Source organism: Taeniopygia guttata, chromosome 13 (assembly GCF_048771995.1).
Source record: "Taeniopygia guttata chromosome 13, bTaeGut7.mat, whole genome shotgun sequence".
NCBI lineage: Eukaryota > Metazoa > Chordata > Aves > Passeriformes > Estrildidae > Taeniopygia > Taeniopygia guttata.
In genome coordinates, this window is record NC_133038.1 from 9,213,997 (window position 1) to 9,239,308 (window position 25,312).

At 47.3% G+C, this 25,312-nt stretch overlaps 1 protein-coding gene across 1 annotated transcript in view; it reads right to left on the minus strand.

Annotated features, from left to right (window-relative positions):
* The window catches only part of UBTD2 (ubiquitin domain containing 2), a 47,578-nt gene extending 22,846 nt beyond the window's left edge, over positions 1 to 24,732 (minus strand). The window contains exons 1-2 of the mRNA XM_030283830.4: positions 24,570 to 24,732; positions 454 to 690 (exon numbers count right to left, since the gene is read on the minus strand). Coding sequence (XP_030139690.1) covers positions 454 to 690; positions 24,570 to 24,639 — 307 coding nt within the window. The 5' untranslated portion in view covers positions 24,640 to 24,732. The remainder of the gene's footprint in view (positions 1 to 453; positions 691 to 24,569) is intronic.
* Positions 24,733 to 25,312: the final 580 nt, after the last annotated feature.

Sequence of the window (25,312 nt, forward strand, 5' to 3'; positions counted from 1 at the left end):
TGGGAGATTTTTTCAGGCTCTTTAGAAGAGAAAGTTTAAAAAATTTCCCAACAGTTCAAGTGCCAAAGACACCCCTAAAATCAGGAGGGAAAAAAATCTACTTCCTTACAAAGAGAAGCTGGGAAAAAAGTTATGAAAATGGTGCCTTGGAGCATCCAGGTGTTCCAAGAGATTCCAAAAAGTCCCAAATACTGCCTGGAAAGATCAGACTCAAGCTGAGTGTTCCCATGGACCACATCATCCATTTCAACTGCAGGAACTACCAAAAAAAGCAGATTTTCTTGGTCCCTCTCTATATAAAACCATTTTTCTCAGAAACTCCGAACAGGAGCACACCCACATTGAAACCTAGATATTTTAAACCATTCCATCCACTGATTTTTGAGGGTAAAAACATCATTATTTTAACCTGTTCCCCTTTAGAGAGGCCACATCCTCGTGAGCTGCACCTACCATGGGGTAGTGTTATGTTTGCACCATCAATGATTGCTTGTGCCAGTTCGTGGTCGTTGCTCTCAAAGGCGTGGGCAGCAGCCTTGAGGGCATCCCAAATTTCCTTCCTGCCCTCGAAGGCCGGGGCTGTGTCCCAAAATTCATCCCTCTTACTGCGGAGCTGCCCGTCCGTCATGGGGTAATCGCTCTTCCATTTGGGTTTCTCCTTCTTCAGGGGCTGGTTACGACCAAGAGCCACTGTGGGGGACAAAGAAAAAAAGGGAATTAATCAAAATAACACCATAAAATTCACTTTGGTTGCTTTGTTTTGGATTTACAGTGATGCCTCAGGTTTTGGCTTTCCTATTTTTCACACTCTGTGCTGCTTTAGTCTGTGGGTCTGGGATTCATTATATGGGATGCTGAGCTCCCTGCACAGAGCAGAGACAAAACAATTCCTGCTCCAGCTGGGCACCAAGGACAAATGATCCAAATCTCAGCCCAGGAGCAAAAACACCGTGGGCTGGAGAGAGAAAAACAAGCAGGATGGGACTGCCTGGGCTAAATCTGGAATGGGACAATGAACTCCAAGGTGCCAATGGAGCAGAAGTGATCAAAGTGAGAGGCCCTGTGAGCACTCGTGCATTTTGGGACCATTTTGGTTCATCTTGGGTTCATTTTGTGCCATTTTGGTTCATCTTGGGTTCATTTTGTGCCATTTTGGTTCATCTTGGGTGCAGCCCTGGCTGGGCTCTGGTGCTGCCCAAGGTGGATCCATTGAGGAGATCCTTTTAATAAATCTCTGCTTTATTCTTTAGCTCTGTCTGCTCTCTGTTCCAGCTCAGCCTTCCCAGGGCATCACCAGAGCTCAATTTACAAGCCTGGTCCTTTTTGTTCATCAGCTCCCAGGTGATGCAGGGAGATGAGCATTATTCATATAATGCTCATGGTTCAGAATTTCATTTCTTGAGGGAATTATGTTTTTACCAGTTTTGTATGGTCAAAACCAGACTTGGACTCTCCTTGATTTTCCCAAGAGGTCAAAGCACCGTGGAGCTTAGGAGAAGGGAGGTGATATGGATGTGGGCCATGCAATTATTATTTGCTACTTTTAATTAGGAGCTGACTTCGTTTCTGTGCAAATGCATCCTCCTGCTTGCTGATTTCCCCTGGAAATCCAGGAATCCATCAAGGTTTAAAGAGCGTTTCCCTCCTTCTCAATAAACACAAACCCATTTTTTTCCCTTTAACTACAGCTATTTTTGTGTAACAGCCACTTTGAGGTTATCACACAGGTAGAAAAGTTGTCAGATTAAAACTCTTTGCTCTCATCCCCATCAGTGCCTGGTGCTGCAGCAGGAGATTCCAAGTTCACAGAGGTTTTAAGGAGACCAAAACCCCACAGGAGGTTAAGCCACACACCTTTATTCAATCTGACCCCAAAGAATGATCAGCTTCCTTTGCCAGCTCAGGATGACAGACACGTTCATGAACCTGAAGTGTAAGTCATGGAAAAGAGGAGTTTGAGAAGGATTCCTGCTGGTGAGGTGACACTGCCAACTATGCAGAGGAATGAGCTTTCTTTGGATTAAAAAACACGTGAGAATGGTTTGGGTTGGAAAGAACCTTACAGATCATTTAATTCCACCCCCTGCCATGGGCAAGGACACCTCCACCACCCCAGGGTGCTCCAACCCCATCCAACCTGTCCTTGGACAGTGCCAGGGATGGGGCCACACAGCCAAGAATTTCTTCCCAGTATCCAATCTGAACCTATTCCCTGTCAGTTTGGAGCCGTTCCCAGTATCCTGTCACTCCATCCCTTGGAAATCCCCTCTCCATCCTTTCCTTTCTCTCCATCTGCAGCTCCTTCAGGCACTGGGAGGCCACAGCTGTGTCACCCCAAAACTTCTCCTCTCCAGGCTGAACAATCCCAGCAGAGCTGCTCCATCCCTCCAGTCCTGGTGGCTCCTCTGGAGGATGCATTTGCACAGAAACTGAAGTCAGCTCCTAATTAAAAGGAGCAAATGACAATTGCATGGCCCACATCCACCGACTCCAGCTGCTCCTCCGTGTCCCACGCAGAACCCAACAATAATAAACTTCTGAATCCTTTCAAGTGACCACAAGCATTTATTGCTTTTTGTTTCCACGGGATTGCTTCCATGGGACTGCTTCCATTTGCCTTTCAAAGGAGTGCTGGCCATTTAGCAGATTGCAGAGCAGCAAACCCCAGTGTTTACAAAACACCAAATTTCCTGGCAGAGCCCAGCCTTTCCCAGTCCAAGGCTCAGCTGAGCACACCAAGCCTGGGCGATGATGCTGGGGCAGCCTCAAGCAATGGGCTTGTGCATGAAACCCTGTACAGTCTAAAATTCTAAAAACATATGTGGGAAAAACACTCCAACAAGGAATTGTTTCCTTATTAAGGCTCAGCAGCCAGAGCATGACATTTTCAGCCAGACAGAACAGGACAGACTGTAAGAAATTTGGGTCAGTGGATATCTTTTTTTTTTTTCCATCCCACTTTAGCTCACATCTGTTTGCACATCCACTCAATGGATGCTGATTTGTCCCACAGGGGCCTCTCCTTGTCCCCAAACATCAATTATGGAAGCAGGTTAAAGGCACTTCCCTCAGCCCCACTGCAAATCCAGCAGCCCATTCCTCTCGCTGCTTCCCACTCTGCCCCAGACAGCACCCAGATTTATTGAAAATTGATTTATCCTCACTCCAGCAGAGGCTCAGATCCTCACAGCCTCCAGTAACTCCTCCCTGGAGATCCCATCCTTCCTACACAGACAGCAGTGATGATAAACCCAGTGATAAATTCTCTTTTTTTCCGAGTGGGAAGGAAGGGTGGTGGAAGAAAGTGACTCTCCCAATGGCTCAAAAGCCAAATCCACTCTCACAAGCCATCCATCCCAGCACTGAGCCTTTAAACACAACCTGGCTTCAGCACAAGCCAGTATTTAAAAAGATCTTTGGCGTGTTTATCATTTAACAGAAGTGCTTCAAGGATCCCCAAAAAGCTTTATGCCTTCCCTGAAGAAATATTCATTATTTAGCTCTGTGGATAGATGGGGCAGAAAGGATGTGAGAAACTTATGCCATGTAAAAAAATAATGTGTAAAAAGGCCCAAATATTTCTCTTTCCAGCCCATGTTTTAGTCACTAAAGCAAAACATGTGAATTTCTACAACCAAACTTTGGGACCACATCAAAGGACTTTCCCTTTTCTGTTAACAAGGCTGATAAAGAAACAAACATCAACAGTCTGAACCACTTAAAAGTATTTACAGTGTCAGTTTTCTGTTCCTGACTTTGGAAGGAAATTAGAGCTCAAAAGGAAACGTTGACTTCATTTAAGACCATGCACATCAGAGGCACCAGCAGCTTGCAGGATCCAGAAGAGAAAGCAGCATCCACATTAATTTTTCATCTTACATCACTTCAACATGAGTAAGAAATTATTAATACCCTGCTCGAAAGCATGGATTGTTTTCTAAATGCCAAGAAGAAGGCACGTTCTCTCTGAAGCAATTCTCCAAGTCACCCTCTCAGCAGAGGCCAACGGTTGGTATTTTTGGCAAGAGATTTATTTAGAAGGGAATATGGAAATCAGCACTGGTCTACTTTTCAAAAAGTGAAATATCAGCAGCCACGCTCCAAAATGAGCTCGGTTGTTGTTCCTCCAGCTCAGGCGTGCAGGTGGTGCTGGGCACCCCAAAGGGGGGCAAAAAATCCACAGAATTGAGTTTGGAAAAGCCCTTCCAGCCCATCGAGCCCAGTGCCCCATCCCCACCTTGTCCCCAGCCCAGAGCACCGAGTGCCACCTCCAGGAATTCCCTGGGCACCTCCAGGGATGGGGATCCAACACCTGCTTGGAAAGTGGTGATGGATCAAAGACTGGATGTCGGAATCTGTGGTATTGATAATTCTGAGATTGTAGAAAGTCTCTGTCTTTCAGCCCCATTGCCAAAGAAGAAGTTGTAATTAATCTGTGCTGGATCCAAGGTTGTTTATTCTGTTTATCTCTAACATGTTCTGCTGCCCTGCCGCAGCTCTGTCCTGCAGGGCAGCGTGTGGGGCTCTGCCCTCAGTGGGATGGTACAAACATTAAATACCACAAACTACCTGTGCTGGATTTACAATAACGTGCCAATATCTGTCACCTACGTTGGACAGTGTGTCCCCAGCCTGAACCAACAGAAAAATGCCAACACCACAGTGAAACATGGAGGGCATGAAGAAGGAGAAAAAGGACAAGGCACACCCAATTTCCTCCATCTTGTGCCCTTTGGACCCCTCATCTAGAATCCTAAAATTTTACTTTTGCACCCATGCCACACTTAATTATTACTGATATCAAACACTCAGAGCTTGTAATTCATCCTGTAAGATTGAAAACTCTTTTCCATGGACAGAGATCACAGCCAGTGTCTCTGGGGGCTCTGTCCAGGGGGTTCCTGACCCCTGCCAGGGTCCCAGGGCAGCCAGAGGGATGCTCTGGATTCCCACAACTGGACACAAACTCTTGGTTCTTTTCTAACCCTAAATATTCTGTTTAATGCCTCAAAGTGCCCCAAAGCAGTGGCACACAGTAGGATTCAGCAGCATTACTTGGTCTCCCTTCACAGACAGACTCCTACCCTGGGATCCTCGAGGCAGCTGCTCCTGTCTGCCCCACTGAACTCCTGGCAAGCTACAAATCTTGTTTTTCAGAAGGAAAAATGTATTTCTCCAGTCTCCAGACTGTTTTATAACCTGAATTGTAAATTTATTTCCCTTCCCTGCAGCCTGCCATCAAAGCAATGAATCTGTAAGGTTATCTCTGCTCCTTATGCAGATAAACCCAGATATTTAAATCAGTTTCTTAACAGAATGTCAAGAAATGTCTCTGTGGAAGCTCTCTGGAGCAGCTGGTGTGTTTGTTATGTCACTATCACTGTGGATATCACTGTGGGTATCACTGGTGCCTCTTCTGAGGGGGACCAGATGAGCAGGAGCAGCTGCTGCCACAGGATTCTTGTATTAAAAGCCAATATCCAGCTACACAACCCATAATTCCTAATTTATACCCCCCCAAATTACAGTGCTTCATCATCAAATTGGGAATATTTCAGCCTCAGAGGGTTTTGTGTCAAATCAAACGTGGCCAAGCTGAGAGCTCTGGAGAAGGGCAGGATCTCTGCTTCAGGTGTGACCTGCATCTTCCTCCTGCCCAGTTTCTGTCCTGCCAGGTAACCCTGGATGAGACCTGGAACAGCCCTGAAGCAGCTCAGCACAAATCTTAATTATTTGTGGAAACACCTCTGCTGTCATCAGCCTCACGTGAGTTTTCCCTCTCACCCCATTCCTTCAAACATCTTTTACCTAATGCAAAAATAAAGTTAGGACGCAAATTTTGCTGTTCCATCCCTGCAAGTGCTCCACAGTGAATTTCCTCCTTTTCCTTGGAAACACAAGCATATGTTGCTTGCAGCATTAGCCTCTTACAGCTTTTGTAAAAAACAGGGGAAACTGGCCCAGTCTGGTGGTGGAAAAGTTGCCAGAACCCACCCAGGGCATGGAAAAGGCAGGAGGAGCCACCTGGGTTGGACGTGCTCCACTTCAGGCTGCTGGAGTTACAAGAACAGGGCCTGGCTGTGCTTCCCAATCCCTGCAGATCCGTGGGAAGATGGACACACAACCAAAAGCACCAGGGAGGGACAGGGAGGGACAGCCCATCAGTGGAACACGAGTTAAGAGCAGGCACAGCCAAATATTCCAAGATCAAAATGGTGAAATGTTGCCATAGGAGAATCTGGCAAGATCTGGTAATATTTTCTTTTTTTTTTTTTCTTTTTTGTTTTGATTAAGAAAATATCCAAGAGGTGAAGCCAACTGCTTAAGGGGTGAGAGATGAAAAAGGTTTGGAGTGACCTGTGAGGAAATGAACAGGAATAAAATCTCTTGGAATGGGAATAACACATTCAGGAGCTGCTGTGGGTGGAAAAGATGGGATTTGAGGGCTGTGCATGAAATGATGAAATTATGAGGGACCAGCACAGCCCCAGAGCTGCAGAGGCCAGGGAGGAGAACACCCAGGTGGGACTGGGGCTGCCAACACCCCCAGCTCCAGCAGGAGAGGGGATGTCCACCCAGAGAGACCCAGCAAGGACCTGGAGGCAGCCAGGAGAAGCTGAGGGAACGTTTTACAAATTGAACCAAAGATCAAAACGATTTTCTTTACCAGACTGCTTCCCTGCTGAGGCTCAGCTGCTAACAAAGTGTTTTTTCTAACAGAAATGAAATGCAAATAATGGTTTGCTACCCAGAAAGTTTCTGTTAGGAATAGTCCCAAGGGCTCCCCTCCCCACAGTCACCAAGCACTTCTCTACTTAATCAAATGAGTCCCATTTGAAATCCATTTTGCTCCAATTTCCTCATGAGGTACCTTGTAATTTGGTATCAATATCACACAGTTCATCCTAAACATTTTCTGTGCGTTGTTCTCCAGTGTAATCCTGAATTACAACAGTGCTTGGAAGAGCCAGGACAAAGGAAAAGTGTAAAAACCCAGGGAAAACAGGCAGGGAGAAAGAGACAACTCATTGCATTTAAGCAGCAGACAATTTGAATTACATTAAGCAACACAGGCTTACACAATTTAAATTACATTAAATAGCACAGGCGTACCCAACAACAGGAAAATGGCATGATTTTATCTGTTTACTGCTGATTTTCAGCAATTTTCTTCTTAAGGTGGTTACATTTTTCCAAGGCAAGAAGGGGATTTTGGAACACAAGTGGCACTGGACAGTGGCAAACACTTAAAAGTGAATTATTAGGATAATTAGGCTTTCCTAACAAGGAAATGAATTAACATTTCTAAGGAGCCTGCATGAACGTTCCAAATAAATACAGATAGACAGAAAGATAATGCTTGAAACTAAGTCAAGTTTTATGGTTTTTTATGAGGGTAAAATGAACACTACTACCCTGGTAGAAATTCAGGTTATGTCTTGAAATAGTTGTGTACTAAAACACCAGGCTGCAAACTCAAAGCAGTATTACAAAAGTGCAGGCAAAGGTATTAATTTTGAGCCAAGTAACAAACTGTGAAGCTTTTCAGAGAGGCAAACCCAGCAGAGACACATCTGCACACAAAAAATAAACCCCCCAGGCAATCCCTGAGCAATTTCCCCTTTCTCCCACCTGAAAGGAGGTGAAGAAAGGAAGAAAATAAATAAAAAAAAAATCAGATGGAGAGAGGAAGAAGCAGCAGGGCCATGAGGCTGAGCAGCAGCATTGAAGGCAGGCTGGTGCTAAATGATGGATGTGGTGCCTCTGGGGACAAGGGGGACAATCAATCACTGGTGCCACCCAGTGCTCCCAGCCTGGCACATGGGGCTGGGCAGGGAATCCTTCCCTGCTTCTCCTCAATTCTTACTCAACACCAAAAACTGCCCAGAAGAGGCTGCAGGGAGTAAAATGCAATTCCTCTGGTAATTCCAGGCAGCTCTGGACAACTTATCCCTGCCTTTGTCTGCGCATTAAACCTTCCCCGAGTCAATCCAGCAGATTCTCAGCATGGGAGACAGAACATGAGAGGATGGGGGTGTATGAATGAGCTGAACAAAGAGAAAAACTGACTCTAATTGCCAGCTATCCGACTGTATTTTCCATTTCTGCCATCATTTTCAGCAGAAACTGCAGAAGAAATCAGGAGATTTCCGGGCAGCTCATCACTCATCACCCCTCAAAGGAGCCAGCAGTGTTGCAGGAAGAAATAAAAGCTGCAGCTTTGGAAATGTGCTCCCACTGTGGCATTCCAGAGATCCCAGCTCATCCCAGCACAGGCAGGATCTGCTCAGATCACCACAGCCCTGCATGTCCTGAACAGAACTCAAACCAGGTCATTTTGTCTCACCTGAGGGTGCATTCCCAGCCCACAGCCAGCTGGCAAGGTGGAATTTAGACTGGATACTGGGAATAAATGTTTTCCTGTCAGGGTGCTGGGCACAGGGTGCCCACAGAAGCTGTGGGTGTCCCTGGACCTCTGGAAGTTTCCAAGGATGGGCTTGGATCATCCTGGGACAGTGGAAGGTGTCCCTGCCCTGAACAAGATGATTTTTAAGGTCTCTTCCAACCCAAACCACCATTTGTTTCCATGACTATTATTTCCAAAAGCTCTGTGGGTACTCCCGAGTCCTGCCTGCCCAGCAGAAGATTCTCAATCATCTTGATTCAGCTCACGATACAAGGGCTCCTCTGGACAGAGAAAAACGTCCCAGGGAGGGCACACCTTGGTGGAGTCACCACATCCTGGTGAGGGGGTGAGCAGGGATGAGGAAGGAAGGCTGCCAGGCCAGGGGATGTCCATCTGTCTCTGTTATTTCCCAGCACAGGAACCCTGGGGCCTCAAACTCAGCTTGCCTGAACTCAGGTCCAAAAGCAGGAGCTGTAAAACCCGGCTCAGTGTCAGCCCCAGCCTCCCAGGGAAGTTCAGAGAGGTGAAACAGCTCCAGGGGACAGACATTATCAACACAATTACCTGTCAGCACTGTTTACACGGGAATTTAAACTGCTCCTATCTCTGGCAGATGAATGTTTTCAGCTGGATACAGCACAGGATAACGATTTACTCATCCCCAACTCACAGTGTGCAAGCACCAAGAGCTTCAATCTGCACCATCTACAGGGCACAACTGGGCTGCCTTTTTTAAAAGCTGTGACAAGAACCATTAAGGAAGCTGTCAGCAGCATGAAAAATATTCTGTCTGAGACAGGCTGCACTGAGCACATGTTTGTTGTGACTTCTGCAGCGTGTGGATTAAACTCCAACTCAATTGCAGCTGAGCTTGGCACCAGGGCAGCCCCACACCCAAAGCAAGAGCAGCACAGAGCAGTGGGAATGCAGTGGGAAGCTGCACAGAGCTTATCTGCAAAAAAACCCAACCAACCAACCAAACAAAATACCCAAAACAAAACCAAAACAAATAAAAAAAACCCACCCCAGAGCTTTCTGTACCTCAGCATGAGGAAGAATGCAACTCAGCAGCTTCACTTTTGAAGTACTAAAAGCCTTTTGTGTCTCTTGGGTTCACAGGGAAACTTTAGACACATCAGATAAAAGTGCAAATTCCTGACTGGACAACCTGTGCTGGTGCACTGCTGGGGAAGGGCACTGCCCACTGCTCCAGGCTCATGGGCAGCATGGATTTAACAGCAGGAATGGCCATTCCAGCTGCAAATGGACAGCTCAGGCTCACAAATTCCCTTCCTCCTTGAGACTCTTCTCCCTCTGACCTCTGCATCACAAGCAGCTGCACAAAGTGCTAAAAACGTGATTTAAAGTTCACTGGGGGCTGAGATCACAGAACCACAGAGGTTGGAAAAGCCCTCCAAGATCACCAAGTCCAAGCTGTGCCCAGTGATCACCTCGTCACCAGCCCAGAGCCCTGAGTGCCACCTCCAGACCTTCCTTGGACACCTCCAGGGAAAAGGAGCAGCACCAAAAATCTCCTCACACACTAAGAGACGAGTTCTGCGTGCTTTGAGCAGGGCCAAGGTGAGGTTTGGCTCAGCAGGGTTTAAAACAAAGCCTGGTTTTTCTCCTGGCTGAGCCATGGCAGCGGTGTGGCCTTTGTCACGCAGCCACATGAGGCCACCAGGAATTCTGAGCTGGGCAAGTGACACAGAACCATCTGCTGGACATCTGGGCTGCATTTAACACACCACGAGGGCTTCCAACATCAGCAAAATTTTCAGGGAAAAAAAAATAATCAAAGACAGCCTTATCTTTCACCCTGCCAGAATGACAAAAAATATTTGGCTGGTGGTTTCTCCAGACCCTGATGAGGTGTGAGGATGCTGAAAGCACCCAGGACACCCTGCTCAGCAGGGACTCGTGCAGAGGGAGTTTAAATGGGGGGCTGAACCTTCTGGATGATGCCACCAGGGAATTTCTTTTACTACAAGTAAACCCAGAGTTCATAAAGCCATTGCATGGTTTGGGGTTGAAGGGATCTCAGAGTCAGCCAGTCCCAGCTTTTGCCATGGGCAAGGGCAGTTTCTACCATCCCAGACTATTCCAAGCCCCAGCTGGACATTTCCAGGGATGGGGCAGCCACAGCTTCTCTGGGAAACCCATTCCAGCGCCTCCCCACCCTCACAGGGAAGAATTCCTGCCCAGTATCCATCTCTGTCAGTGTGAACCCATTCCCTTGTCCTGGCACTTCAGGCTCCTGCAGAATTCCCTCTCCATCCTCCTCAGGTTTTCCCTCAGGAGCCAGCAGAGTGTTCAGACCCCATCTCAGCACAGCCTTCATTTGGCTTTGCTGCATTAAACCCTTCCAGCAAACCCTGAAATCTGGGTAATTCAAGGTATCATGCTCAGGACAGATGGCCAGCTCCATGTTCCCAAGGATTTTTTGGCTGAACATGCCACGCTTGCCATGTCACTGCTGCCAGCACAGCAGTCACAAATTCCAGGAGGGAACGACCAAAAAAAAAGCCTCCAAGTTGGTGGCTGTTTTTACAATGACCAATGATTAAATTAGCTTAGTTAAAGGATCTAACACCATGTCTTGAATTTATTCCAGTGTCACAGTTATTGGCAGGGATAAAGTTTCACATGAGCCAATTAACTAAATGCACTATTACTGTATCTCAGCTGCTTAAGCTCATCAGTTAATTAAGAGCTCAGTGTAAGCTGAAAATAGGAATCTTACCTGACACACATCCCAAACATACATTACCTTAATGATTTAATTTTACCCTTCCATATTATGTTCCTCAGATGCCTGAGGAAAACTGAAAGGTGATTGCTTGGTTTAAAGAGAAGTGAAAGTGAAAGTCACATAAACATTTAAAGATTTCATCTAAGAAATTGGATTTCTCAGAACGATACTTGCTGCTTTATTCAGTCCCATTTTACAGGGTAGTTTTTCATAGTAAAGCTAATATTTCAACTCACATTCAATTTTCTCTGTTCTCCTGGACAGTCGCCCCCAGGAAACTCCAGCACCCTCGCTGGATAAAGCTCAAGAGCTGGAATTTAGTGTGGAACACATCACCAACCTCTTGGCCATAAGGAATTCCTACCCTTCAAGTACTCATTTTGTTAAGAAATCCACATTTATCCCCAAGTTAGAGGCGAGTAATAACAGATAAGGATATCAGTGGATTGCTCGGATAATTAGAAAGCAATCTAAGCTAAAATGAAAAACGTGCAAACCTTTGCTGCAACTTGTATAAATACCTGGATGTCTTGTACATCCAGGGGGAAAAAAAAACCCCAAACCAACCCAATCCTGTAAATGGGAGAACGTGAACAAAGCAGCCTTAAAACTCCATCCTTTCAAGGCCTTTTTATCCCCCTGTGGATGTTCTTGGGGAAAAAATAGCCTCAAGGATTATTGATGCAATCAGAGAATGGTTTGGGTGGGAAGGGACCTTGAGGGACATCCAGTGCCACCCCCAGCCGTGAGCAAGGACACTGCCACTGTCCCAGGTGGGGACATCCAGCCTGGCCTTGGGCACTGCCAGCTGCTCTGGGCACCCTGTGCCAGTGAATCCACCCCTAAGCACTTCAAATCCCCCCCAAATTAGGAACTGAATCAAGGCCTCCTCTCCTGGCAGCGGTGCCAAGCACAGAGAGCACCTCCTGAGATGGAAGGACCTTGGAGGAAGCACAGGAAAATGCCCTCTTCATTGAAATTGCTGAAGTGGAGCGAGATTAAAGCAGACAGAGCCTTTCCACCTTTAGCAAATTAATCTGATCTCTTTCAGGAGTCCCTGAGCACACCAGGCTTTAGCTCTATTAATGGCCTGAGCGATGCTTGCTCAGTGTTTCCTACGGACACAGCAGCCCCTGAGTAACTTCTTTTCAAAGGCAGGGATCACAGGATTTGATTGAAAATGCATTTAATTCTCCACAACTCGGGGCAGGCTCACAAGGGGCAGCACAGTGATGTGCTGGCAATGCTCTCAGCTGTTCTATACCCAGCAGGAACTAAGCAGGGTTTGGCCGTGGGCTCTGCTTGTCTTTTCTAAAAAGGTCCTCACCATAATGCTCAAGGAGCTTATTTCACCTGTGGCATCACTGCAAAGCTTTTTGTCAGGACAGATGCACTTTCCCTACTTTTCCCCATTATTTACAACATAATTGATGTAATAACAGATTGAATATATGTGTGAAGATGCTGGGCTTTAAAGTGTCTGCAAGTTCTGAGTTGAAGCAGAACTCTCCATTGCTAGACAGAGCCTCTTCTCACCCCTGTTCCCCTTTCTGCAAGGGAAAATAGTTTCACATTAAGGATGAGAAGTTTGACCGGCAATGAGGATACATTATTAAAAAGATATTCTTATTTCAGCCACCTGAAAACAAGAGCCCACCTCTCCCACGGCTTCTCAGGGCAGGTGTGATTATTTGGTTTAGGGAAAGGAACTCCTGAAAGCGTTGGGGACATCCAACCCCAACACCCAAACCTGCTGATTTCACTGCAGCAGTGGAAAGGATTAGAATGGCTGCATGCAAGGCCATGACAAATTCACTAATTACTGTGCTCTAATGAGCAACCCATGCCCAGGAAGTGCTGATTCCACAGCTCTGAACAAAGGCATCTCAAAGCCCAAAGCAGCAGAACTGGGGCCACTTTCAGGCTGAGGATGAGCAGGAGAAAAAATGCATTAAAAATGTTTTTATCTGAGCAGCATCTACACAGCTCCCCCATTAACAGGGGCCCATTATTAACCTCAAAACTGCCTTGAACAAACATGAATCTCTGAAATACCTTGATAGAAAAATGCTCTGTGAGAAAAAGGGCTCCTAATTTATGAAGCTTCAACAGAAACCAGGAAAAGTTGGAAAGTTTCAACACACAAGAAAAGAAATGGTGCAGATCCCTAAACTTGAATTGCATGGCAAGAGTCCCCTCAGCTGGAAAAAATCCCCTGATTAGTTCATAATAACGAAATGAGATGTGAGAAAGAAGGAAGGGTGAATGCAGTGAGCAGAGAGAAATGCACTTTATCAATGGGAGATGAATTCAGCCTGGAAATTTGGCAGGCACAGCAATCAGATAGCGACAGAATCCTTGAGCAGGCAAACCTGGAAAGAGTTTCAAGACGAGATTAGATCAGTTGGTAGAATTTCTAAGGCAGAATATTCTGTTTGACACAGCACTGAAGCAGAGATACAGAAGCCTTTGCCATCTTGGACTTTGCAGAACTTTGTTTTAAGCTGAATTGTGGCTACTTAATAAAATGGATTTTTTACTTAATGAAATGGATTTTTAACAGGCTCACTTATCAGATCAGCAGCTCAGCATCCCTCTGGACAGAGCTGCCAAGACATGTTAAAACAGGACACTGGCAGCAACCAAAACACTTCCTCCCCCACCCCGAAATATCTCCAATATTTTCTTAACTCATGTGAGCTCAATGCAAATGATTAACTCTTGCTAATAAGTTTCCCAGCACAATATGATAAAATGCTAATGTAGTTCCTTCCCCAGTCCTACAGCACGCCAATCAGCAGGAAAAACATGATCAGAGTCAGAAAGAGCTGCAGTTGCATTCCTAAGATAAAACACTTTATTTGGGATGGATAAAGCAGGAAAAAATAATTTTATAAAGGAACCTGCTGATTTCCCAAAGCAGTATTTTGAAGAAGTTGTGGTAAGCATCAATTTCAGTAAATTTAACTCAAAAATTCTTAGGGAAATTTGCTCCCTGAGAACTGATCATGATTGATCCCGAGATGGATGAAGGCTGGGACTGGGGAGTGTTTGGAGCCCTCCCACTCTTGCCATGTCAGAGACAAAAAAGAGAAATTTGGGTTCCTGTTTAAGTGGCTGATTGTGTTTTCCCCACTACAAACTCCAAAACCCAGCAGATTATTTCAATTTTCAAGCGGCCTGAGTGACAATTTAACCGAAAGCCACAACTTCTCCTCCTCAACATAAACCTAATTCCTACGACACCAATATTTAGGAGAATTAGAAAGAGCACAAAACTTCCCAGGGAGTCAGAGCACACACAAAGCCCGTGAGATTCACCTCTAACAACTGAAAGGAAGCTGTAATGTTTCCTAAAGTTTGTGTTATTTAGGAGAATAAAGCCCCCAAACACAGTCCAAGTGTTTTTAGAGGTTTACAGAAAACAATCTCTGTCTACACTCCATTAGGAAGTCTCCATTCCGAGGCAGAGCTCAAGAACTAAAAGCTGATTTACAACGAAAGGATTTTTACTCTGGTACTGCCTTGTAACACCAAACCACAACAATCTGACAATGCTGCTGCTCCTTTTTCCTTCCCAGCTGCCAGACTAAAATCTTGTATTCCCTGCTCTATTTTGCAGGAGTTTCAGATAAAGCCAAATCTGTGCCTGTAGTATTTTTGGAGCTATTTTAGTGCTATATTAAAAGGAGAGCCCTGGATACGCACAAGGAATGTGATTTGTTGGGATGCACCAAGGCAGTAAAAAATGGGATTTTTGCTGCAATATCCATGTGGGGCCATCCAATCTGTGAGTGACTGGAAGTGTGTGACTCCAGTAAAGCAATAATCATGTGGTTTTCTGTTGAAATTCGAGCTTTTTTGGCACCAGAACTACTTTTAGATCTGGATAAACACACAATGGAGAGCTGTGGATGTGAAAAACACACAAAAGAGTGAGAACTCATCTCAAATGAGCATTTAAACCTGTCTCAGGATAATATCCAATATTGATCAGCACTTCACAGAAGGCATTTTTGTTCTAAAAGCACTCATATTTATAGGAGCCCATGTGCTTTTAACGAACTTATGTGGGCACAGAGAAAAAAAAAATCACAAAAAAAGAAAATCAGTCTGCTACGTGTTTCACCGAGCCAAGTCATCAACATGCAACTCATGAGAAATCTAACTCTTCAAAAAAACAAAGTTTAAATAGCTCTGTGACAGCTTTCCTCTTCTTCAGCCCTCCCAGTGCTCCCTCTCAGCTGGGAGCTGTGATTTCCCAACACTTCCAGAGCAAGTTTGGTCATTTCAGGCACTTGGAGGATGGAAATGTCCAGGGAAAGGGAGATTTTGGTTCAGCCTCAGCCATGGGGGCACTGGCAAATCTGGGAATGCTGCTCCTTGGAACTGGGAAGCGCTGGAGTGCTCAGCTGAACATGTTTGACTCTGAAAAATAGAAAAACTAAAACCTGAGGCATCAGCAGCGGGTTCTGTGCTGCTTTAGTGTGCAGTTCTGAGCTTCATATTGGAGATGCTGAGCTCCCTGCACAGAGCAGAGACAAAACAATTCCTGCTCCAGCTGGGCATCAAGGACAAATGATCCAAATCTCAGCCCAAGAGCACAAACACCGTGGGCTGGAGAGAGAAAAACAAGCAGGATGGGACTGCCTGGGCTGAAGCTGGAACTGGACAATGAACTCCAATGTACAAATGGAGCAGAACTGATCAAAGTGAGAGGCCCTGTGACTGGTCATGTATTTTGGGACCATTTTGGTTCATCTTGGGTTCATTTTGTGCCACTTTGGTTCACCTTGGGTTCATTTTATGCCATTTTGGTTCAACTTGGGTTCATTCTGTGCCATTTTGGTTCATCTTGGGCACAGCCCTGGCCGGGCTCTTGTGCTGCCCAAGGTGGATCCATTGAAGAGATCCTTTTAATAAATCTCTGCTTTAGCTCTGTCCAGCCTCTGCTTTAGCTCAGCCTTCTCAAGGCATCACTGCCACCAAATGTATCCCACATGGGAATTCATCTAGCCAGGGAAACTGCACCCAACCTTTGGGTGACCATCGTGCTTCCCAAAAAACTTCCCAACTGCTCCTTCCCGTGTCCTCTCACCCTGGGGAGGGGCAACAAGCTGGGAGCAGCCACAGCCATGCTAGGTAGGAATGGGATTTATACCTGCATTAAAAAAAACATCTAAAATTCATTTGCATGCTCCAAGATTTGGGTGTCCCCTTCCCACTCGGGGCACGCCCCCTCTGAGGGACAGGGACTCAGCGCAATGGCTCAGGAGCCAATATTCTTCAATATTCTGCATTCAAGGCACTCTTTTGACATACCTAGCTTCTGTGTGCACCTGAGAGGCAGAAAAACACACCCAAAGCCACTCTGAAGGCACGAATCCAGCACGTGTGACACAGACAGGGCTCGGTGACAGCTTTTCCAGGAAATGCTTTGTGCAGCCAGTGCATGGGAATTAACAATTCTTCCTTAAATTCTCCAGCCAGCCATTATCCTGTGCTTGCTGATGCTGTGCTGCAGGCTCAGGTTCTCCCACAGCAGCGTGGGGCCAAAAAAAAACCAATTGGCAGAGAGGAGAAAATGGCATTTGGCAGCTGCAGGAACCCTCTGCTATTCTGTAGGTGCTCTTTTACAAAGAGTCTGTATTTACCCACACAGGCAGGAAATCACAGGAGATGAGAGTTCTGTGGCAGGGAAATAAAGCAACAAAGTAAATGCCACGGAGAGATTCTTCTGCTGAATCCACAGTGCCCTTCATCACAGCATGGGAGCAGAGATGGAGCTTCATGACTGGATTTTAAAAATAGCAAGGTAACAAGCTTCCAATCCCAAAGTGCTGTGCTCTGCTTCCGATGCCATTTCAGGCCCTGGGAGTGCTCTCAAAGAGCACACAGCTCCTCTGGGAAAAGGTGAAAAATGCCTCCCTCCAGAATCTGTTGTCTGAACTAAGAGAATTATTTATAGTTGCTACATTTATTATACATTATTATAAACTGGAAGCTGTTACGAGCTTTAAAATGTTTATCATTTCAGGGGATGAAAAGTAATTTATTTATAGAAAAGTGGTGGTAATGGTGGACTGAATATATATGTTTTAAGAGTAAACTTTCCCTGTTAAACATGTGCAGAGCTACCATTCTCTGTGTGACACATTTTCCCATTTTAGCCTCTAATCTTTTCCCCCTGGGCACTACCTGCTCTTGCTGCAAACTACTGAAGCATTTTTCACCAGCATTTGTGAAGTGCCTCTGCTTTTATGGTTGAGAATGTGGGGGAAAACCACATGACAGATCATGCAGAAACTCCCCAAATCCCCTCCCTTCCACCTCATCTGCAGCACAAGGATGTCTTTATACACACATAGATAGACAGACACATATTAAATCCTCCAGCACATCTGAGATTCTCCAGAAGCAAAAAATAAAAAAATCAGCTCTTCAGAGCTGTGCCCATCTCCTCCCACAAATGGCTTTCAAGCAGGGCTTTGAATTTTCCTTTTTAAATCCTGTTCACTGAGGAGAGGGGGAGATGGGCAGGGAAAAGGACACTGAGAAAAGGCTGAAGGGAGGAGCTGCTAAAACTGCTCTAATCCACAAGCCCAGCAGCATTTCTGCTTTGGGAAGGACAATTTCCAAATGTTTTCCATCAGGCCTGAGAGGTCAAGTGGATGTGGAGCAGGTCCTGCAAATTGATAGCATCCAATCATTGCTCCTGCATTTAATACCTGCAAAACCTGCAGTGCCCTTGCATTTCCCAGTGCTGGGAAGCCTCAGGATGAGACTGATGGCATTTTAAATATTTAAGGTAGTCTAAGAAACTTCAGCCTCATTCAGCATTTGGGACAGTTTTTAATTTACTCCTAAAATGGGGAACAGAACAAAAGCACTTCCTGCAGTTCGCTGTGCCCCTTCTTTTGTCCAGCTCTCACCTGCATTAAATCTGAGTGTGCCAGGGCCAGCACAAGGCAGCAAATGTAAAATTCAGGTCCCAGCTGAACCTTAAATAAAGCACAAGAGCTATTTTCCCTGCACACAGGTCAAGGGGTGCAGTATCAGCTGGCATCCTGTGCTGGAGGGATTTTCCACAGCCAGTGCCACCAACATTCCTGCAGCTTTGGGATGCAGCCCTGCAGGATGCTTTGGATCCATCACCTCTTCTGCTATGGATAACTCGGCCTGAAACACTGAATTACACTGCAAACACAATCCCCACGTGAGGGGAAACCTTTTTGTTTTCTTAAAAAAACAAGAAAACAAACCAAATTAAAAAACAAAAAAACCCTAACAAAACTTACTTCCTAAGTAGCGGAACATTTCTGTTTTGTCAATTCTAAATTTCCAGACAACGCAGAAGCAGCAGATGAAACTGTAACAGAAAACCTCAGAGTGCAAGAAAAGTGTTTTATTCCACAGTCAGGATCCAGGCTACTGATTCCAGCTGATTAATTCCCCCACAGAACAGCCCTTCCCTCCTGATTTTGGGTGACTGAACCTCAACACTCACAATGAACCTTGCAAAAGGAGGAAGAGTCCTCCAGAGCTTCCAGCAAACCCTAAAACCTCCCCAAGCTCCACCCAAAGCACCTGCAGGTAGGGAAGGTGAAGGAGAAGCAAAGGATCTTCCCTGGCTGGACACTCCATACCCAGGGGATGCTCCATGGACATTCCCTGCTCCATCCTGGCTGTTGGGGGACAGAACTTCCCCCCCAAAAATTCCTACATTTTTCTCTAGGAGCCATAAATGATTTGGGGAAAAAAAAACCATAAAATTAAAAAAAAAAAAAAAAAAAGATTAAGAGATAAAACCCAACTGAAATACTTGCAGCAAAGAAGGCTGAACTTTAAGGCAGTGAAAGCCAAGGTGGCAAACTGAAAATAATTTGTTTAAAAATGTATCCGACATTTATACACAGTGTCTGCCTAGAAAAGAGGATGAAGGTGATTGTTACATCACACTCCAAATTATAAACAGGAGTTATTCCCTTCTCAATCACGGCCATTTGGTCATGAACTTTCCAGATCTTTGTATTCTTTCTTTTTTAGAGGTAACCAAAGCAATTCAGGCCAACTTGACCCTTCCTTGTACCTACAAGAAGACTCACGGGAATTTGCAACTTAACCACAAGGCGAATCTGTATTTCAGGCTTCAAGTGTATTATAATTTGTGACTCATAAATTCTATTATTCAACATTCACACGAAAAATAATAGCTATCATGTTACTTGCTGCAATGAGAGTGGATGGCTGCTTTGTGGAGTTTATTCAAACTGGCAACTAATAATATTTTCCATTTATCAAAAATCTCCAAAGCACGACGACTGTTCAATTTATTGTATTTAGCATTCAGTAAAGGAGGATGTTGTCGTTTTCAACACTGCAATCCCAAACAGAGAAATTAAAATAAATCACTTCATCTAGAAGCCAAACAAACAATTACATGGAGGAACCAGCCAAAAAGGAAACCAAACAGCTTCGTTTGCCAGCCCTTATTAACAGCAAAAATAACACTTTATTTCGGTTTCTGAGAGCTCCTTGTTATCACCTGGAAAACAAAACCGAGTCTCAGTTTACAAATGAAAAGTGTCACAGCAGCAGAGTGACACGCCAGGAGATGAGCACTTGGGACTGAATTATCAGGGGATGGCAGCACCCATTCCAAAATCCTAATAATCTCCAGGAGCCCTCAGGAAGTAAGAGTTATTAAAGGCTACTTTTACTCCACAGCCCTAATAAAACCCACACATAACTCTTGTGGAAATCACAGACTCATTTAGTTAGGAAAAGACCTTTAGGATCATCATTAACTCATCACTGTAACCTCTAAACCACATCCCCAAGTGCTCCATCTACACATCCTTTAAATACAGGCATGGAGCAGGAAGGATTTGGAGCAAGTTTCAGAGCCATGCTAAGCTTTTTTGGTTATTCCATTAAAAAAAAAAAAAACATACAAAACAGCCCACAAATACACCCAGGCATGGAGCAGGAAGGATTTGGAGCAAATTTCAGAGCCATGCTAAGCTTTTTTGGTTATTCTATTAAAAAAATCCCCAAAACCAAAATAAACCATAGAAAACACCCCACAGTAGGACCTAACAGCAAAAGCCAGCTCTGATTTATCAATATTTTTGTCAGCCCTGTATTCCAGACCAGCAGGAACTACCTGAAATCCAGAGGTGCCTCTTTCAGATAGCAGTGAAAAACCATCTCAGCCTGCACCCATCAGCTCCAACCCACCGAAAAATCCCTCTGGGAGAGTCTTTGTGTGCTCCAGTACAAAAGGGAGGCACCAAATGCTCTCAAGTGCTCAGTCATGAGCTGCTTGTTTAACCCCCCTGTGCCAGCCAAGCAGAGCCCAGCTGTATTAGTGCAATTGTGAGCAACAAATCTCACTGCTTAATATGCAAATTCCCCTGGTCAGTCTTGCAGAGAAGCACCATGAAAGCACTTATTGTGACTTCCAATTAGCCATGTGATACGCAGGCCTGCACAGCACTCAAGGAAAATATTTAAGAAACTGTTGTCCAGTTGCTGAGAGCAGAGGTGGAGCACAATATTTGCTTTTCTCTGAGTTAATGAAGCTCCAGCACTGCATCAAACTCCACGGGAAGAATTGATAGTTTGAATCATCTCCCATTCTGGTAGATTATTTCCACTTGGCCCTGTTCTCACTGCTGGGTGATGGGGGCAGCAGGAAAGAAGACAAATTTCAAACAGAATCAGCATCTTCGCTCCCAAGGAAGGGCGACAAGAACTGCAGCGGGCAGGCGAGCGTCGTGTCAAGGAGAGCTCAGCAGCAATCAGACAGCTGCAGCCAAAATCCTTAATGTGGAATGACTCGTGCTTCCAGCCGCTGGATTCCCTGCTTTTCCCTCACTCCACACAAGTCACTGTCTCACTGAGCTTCACCACGTCAGACAAAGTAATATGCAGCTTCTGAGAGGGGTGAGAGTTTGCCGCGAGAGAATGAGCAGGTTCCTCCTTTTCCCTCTTGCTGCTCCCCTCGGGAAAGAGAAAAGAAATTGAGGATCCCTCCAGGAAGGACCTGCCCATGGGAATGGGAGCTGGCACAGCTCTGCTGGTTTTCCTGAACATATCTGATGGACAGGCACTAGGGCAGAGTTTTCCAGCAGTTCATTCCAAGCCCAAAGCAATTCCAAAAGCTCAAGTGAAGAGGTGACACAGCCTGGGGAGTGGCTGCAGAACAGTTATTTCTCCCCTGCTCTCAGCATCCTGCAGGAACTCGCTCACCTTTGGCAGGGCACAGCTGGAAGAGAGGCAGTGCTCAGCTCCTGAAACCTTGGGCTGTTAGGTGGGAGACAGCTGAGCTAAAGGGATGAACTGGGGAAAATTTGTGTCTATAAACCAGTTAATGATGTCCTTTAATGACTCCCCAGTAAACCCACCCAGGACACCCACCACAATTTGGTTCTGCTGGGCTACAACACAACGAGCATCGAGACAGGAACTTTTCCTGTCTATGCCAAACAACGTCCTGGTGAAATGAAAACTTGCTAAAAAGAGCAGAGCTAATGAAACAGCTGGTACCAATCTGCAAAGCCCATTTCATTTCCAGCCTGATGGGCAGAGCAGCATCTGTTAAATTCTTGGTGAGGAACAGCCTCCTCCTGCTCCGGTCACTGCAAACAGAACTATGCAATAAGCTGGGCTTTTGATTAGCTCCATCTCACACATGCAGACACACCTGAGGATCCACACCAGCTCTCCTGACACACACAGGCATCCTGACCTTGAAAAATGCCCACAGCAGGAGACAAAAGAAGCACACGTGGCCAGGACATGCCGTCAGCTCTGCCAAGCTGCACACGAGCAACGGGAAGTGTTGGCCACAGACAAAAACACTGAAGAGAATACAGGGATGTGACAAATCCTCCTCTCAACTCCAATAACACAATTGAGCACGATTTTGCCACTCCCCACTGCCCTGGAATAAATTGAAACTGGGATGAATCAGACTTGAGAGCTGGCTCTGCTTTCACCCAGCATCGCACACAGCCACTGCTGTCTAATCAAGCTCTCGCAATTCTCCAGGAAACTTCTCCATTCTGGGGAAAAGACAAAGCCTCTCCAAAACAAGTCCATCACTGGCAAGTTAGAATCAGCGTGTTCCAAAACACCTTCCCAGGATTTCGAAACGTTCTGGCCCTGCTCACCGACAGCAATCTGAAAGCGAATGTAGCGGGTTAGGTCACAACCCCGGAGCTGGGGGAAACAAGCCTCACTTGGGAAACAGGAAAAAGTCATCTCTCTGCACAGCTCTGAACTGCAAACCGTGTTCACTTGTGCTTCAGCTGCTTCACTGGCTGATGCCTCCAGACAGAAGCTCCCCTGAGAGAGCAAGTCAGGTTTCAGGCTCGGTGAGGGCAGGCTGGCAGAATTTGTAAAGCTCAGAACCAGGGCAGGCTGGACTTTAACACCTGGGGAGTCACGTTTAGAGAAAATACTCAGAGCTTAACCTACCCCCCCTTTCCTCCTTGTGGAGAGGCAGGAACAGATCTGTAGCATTACAAAACAGGCTATTGCACACTGGAGCTGATTGTTTAAGACAGTCCTAAGAAGCTCATAATTCAAGAGAAATTTCAGCGCTTCTCACTTCAGCGAGACAACCTTAAGGAACATTACCCTGAGAGCATGAATCAACACGAGCCAGCTGACACGAATTTCACATCTCTTACATCTTGAAAGCCCAGCTGCTGTTGCAATGCACCAGGCACAATGGGTTATTTAACCCCAGAGCAGCAGAGTGCCATGCCATGCCCTGGCAGGGACACAGAAAGCCTGGATGGAGCCTGCCCACCTCACATGCTGCTCTGGGGAGTGGAATCTGTTTTACAATATCACCCAAAGCCTGATCATGTTCTTCTGTCTCATTCATTCGATATCACACGTGAGATAAGAGCAAGGAAATTAAACCGAGCCTATTTCTGTGACATGATCTCACCTCATAACACCAAAGCACATCTCAGGACAAGCACCAGTGGAGCTTTTAACGCTATTTTTTGGTCAAGATTTTGGGGTATGTGATGATTCCTGCTGTTCTTTGACTGGTCCGTTCTGCTCAGCACTCCTACAGGTTTTTACTGGTTGGTAAATCTGCTCAGTACAGATGCATTTTAAGTAACCCACTTCTTCCCTTTTTACTAATAGAGTAAGGAAGACTCATACTCAAAGCTATAAAATTCCTTTTAATGACACTGATGTGATTAAATCCACAGGAGGTTGTGGAGCTTCCCTCTCCATTCCAAACCCACCTGATTGTGTCCCTGTGTCACTTGCTCTGGCCCTGCCTTAGTAGGGTGGTTGGACTGGATGATCTCCAGAGGTCACTCCCAACCCAAACTATTCGGGGATTCTGTGAAATCCCACATAGTTCTTAGCAGCTGGAATTCTGGTATTTCCATGAACTCTGTCTCTAGCATTAACCAGCAGATGTTTGGTTCATATACAACTCCAAGTGCTGCATATTTTTACATTATGGAATGACAGCAAAGTCACAGATGGAAAGAACACCCATCAGCTGGGACATCCGAAACAAAACCAGACTGATAAATAACATTCTGTAAGGCACAGAGGAAAACACAAACCCAGATCAGCAACTCCCCTCCTGAAATCTGTGGACCTTGCATGTATGAGGACGACTTATAAGTCAAGTGTCCTGTTGGTAAGCTGACTTTAAATGACTATAAAACATACACAGCTCAGCTGGAGAACACCAGGGGTCCACAAACATTGAGAAAGCAATCATTCAGGCTTTTAGCTGGAGAAAAACCCGCCGGCGAAAGGCTGCTGACACTGCAGCAGCGTTTGCACGCTGGCTTTGCTGCCCAGGTCGGGCTGCACTCGCACAGAGCGACAGAGCCCACGCTGCTCCATCCAGCATCTCCGCGAATCGCTGCCGTCTCCAGCTGAGAGTCAAGCACCTCTCCCGGCTGAAAAACAACCCGCAGCACCGCCAGGACCCGAGCGAGCCGAGGAATCATTTTCCGCACACCACAAGGAGCGGAGCCCGAGGAAAACAAACTTCGGGAGCCGCGGGCAGGCCCTTTCCTCAGCCTGGCTTTATCGCAGCAGGGGCCGCATCCCTGAGCCGCCCAGAGAGAGGGACCCGACACCGCTCCGGGCACGGCCCGGCGGCACAGCCCCGGCACAGCCCGGCACGGCCGCGGAGCGGGGCGGGGGCTGCTCCCGGGGCAGCGCCCTCCGAGCGCCGCCCGGCCCCGCCGGATCCGGGCAGAGCCGGGGCAGAGCCGGGGCAGAGCCGGGGCAGAGCCGGGGCACGATCCGGCCCGGGGCCGGACGCGGCTCCCCCCGCCCGCCGCAGGCCCCGGCCCACAGCGCCCGCCCCGGGGTCCCCCCGCGGGCCCCCCGGCCCGGCCCGGCGCTCACCTCCGGTGCCGTCCGAGTTCTCGTTGAGGCTGCCCGAGGAGTCGTGGTGGGAGCCCACACACCCGCCCATGGGGCCCGCAGACCCGCCGCCGAGCCGCCCCCCGCCCCCCTCCCCTGCGCCGAGCTCCGCCGCCGGCCGGGCAGGCGCGATGGCCGCGGAGCCGCCTCCGGTGCTGAGCACCGCCCCCGGGGCGCGGCCTGAGCCCGGCCCGGCCCGCCCGGGCACCGCCCCGCGCCGGCGGGGACCGGCACTGGGACCGGCACTGGGACCGGGACCGGCACCGGCACTGGGACCGGCACCGGGACCGGGACCCAGACCGGGACCGGCACTGGGACCGGCACCGACGCCGGCACCGGCACCGGGACCGGGACCCAGACCGGGACCGGCACCGGCACCGACACCGGGACCCAGACCGGGACCGCCCCGCGCCGGCGGGGACCGGCACCGGCACTGATACGGGCACTGCCCGGCACCGAGACCGGCAACGCCCGCGGGACCGACCGCACCGCCGTGGGACCGAGACCGGGACCGGCACCGGCACCGCCTGGCACCGCCCACGGGACATCCCGGCACCGGCATGGCACCGAGACAGGCACTGGCACTACTCCGGGACTGGGTCTGGCACCGCACCGACACCGCCTCTAGCCCACGGGACCGTCTCAGTACTGTCACAGGGACCGGCACCGGGACTGGGACCGCCCCGATATCGACACCGACATCGGGACCGCCCCGGCACTGCCAC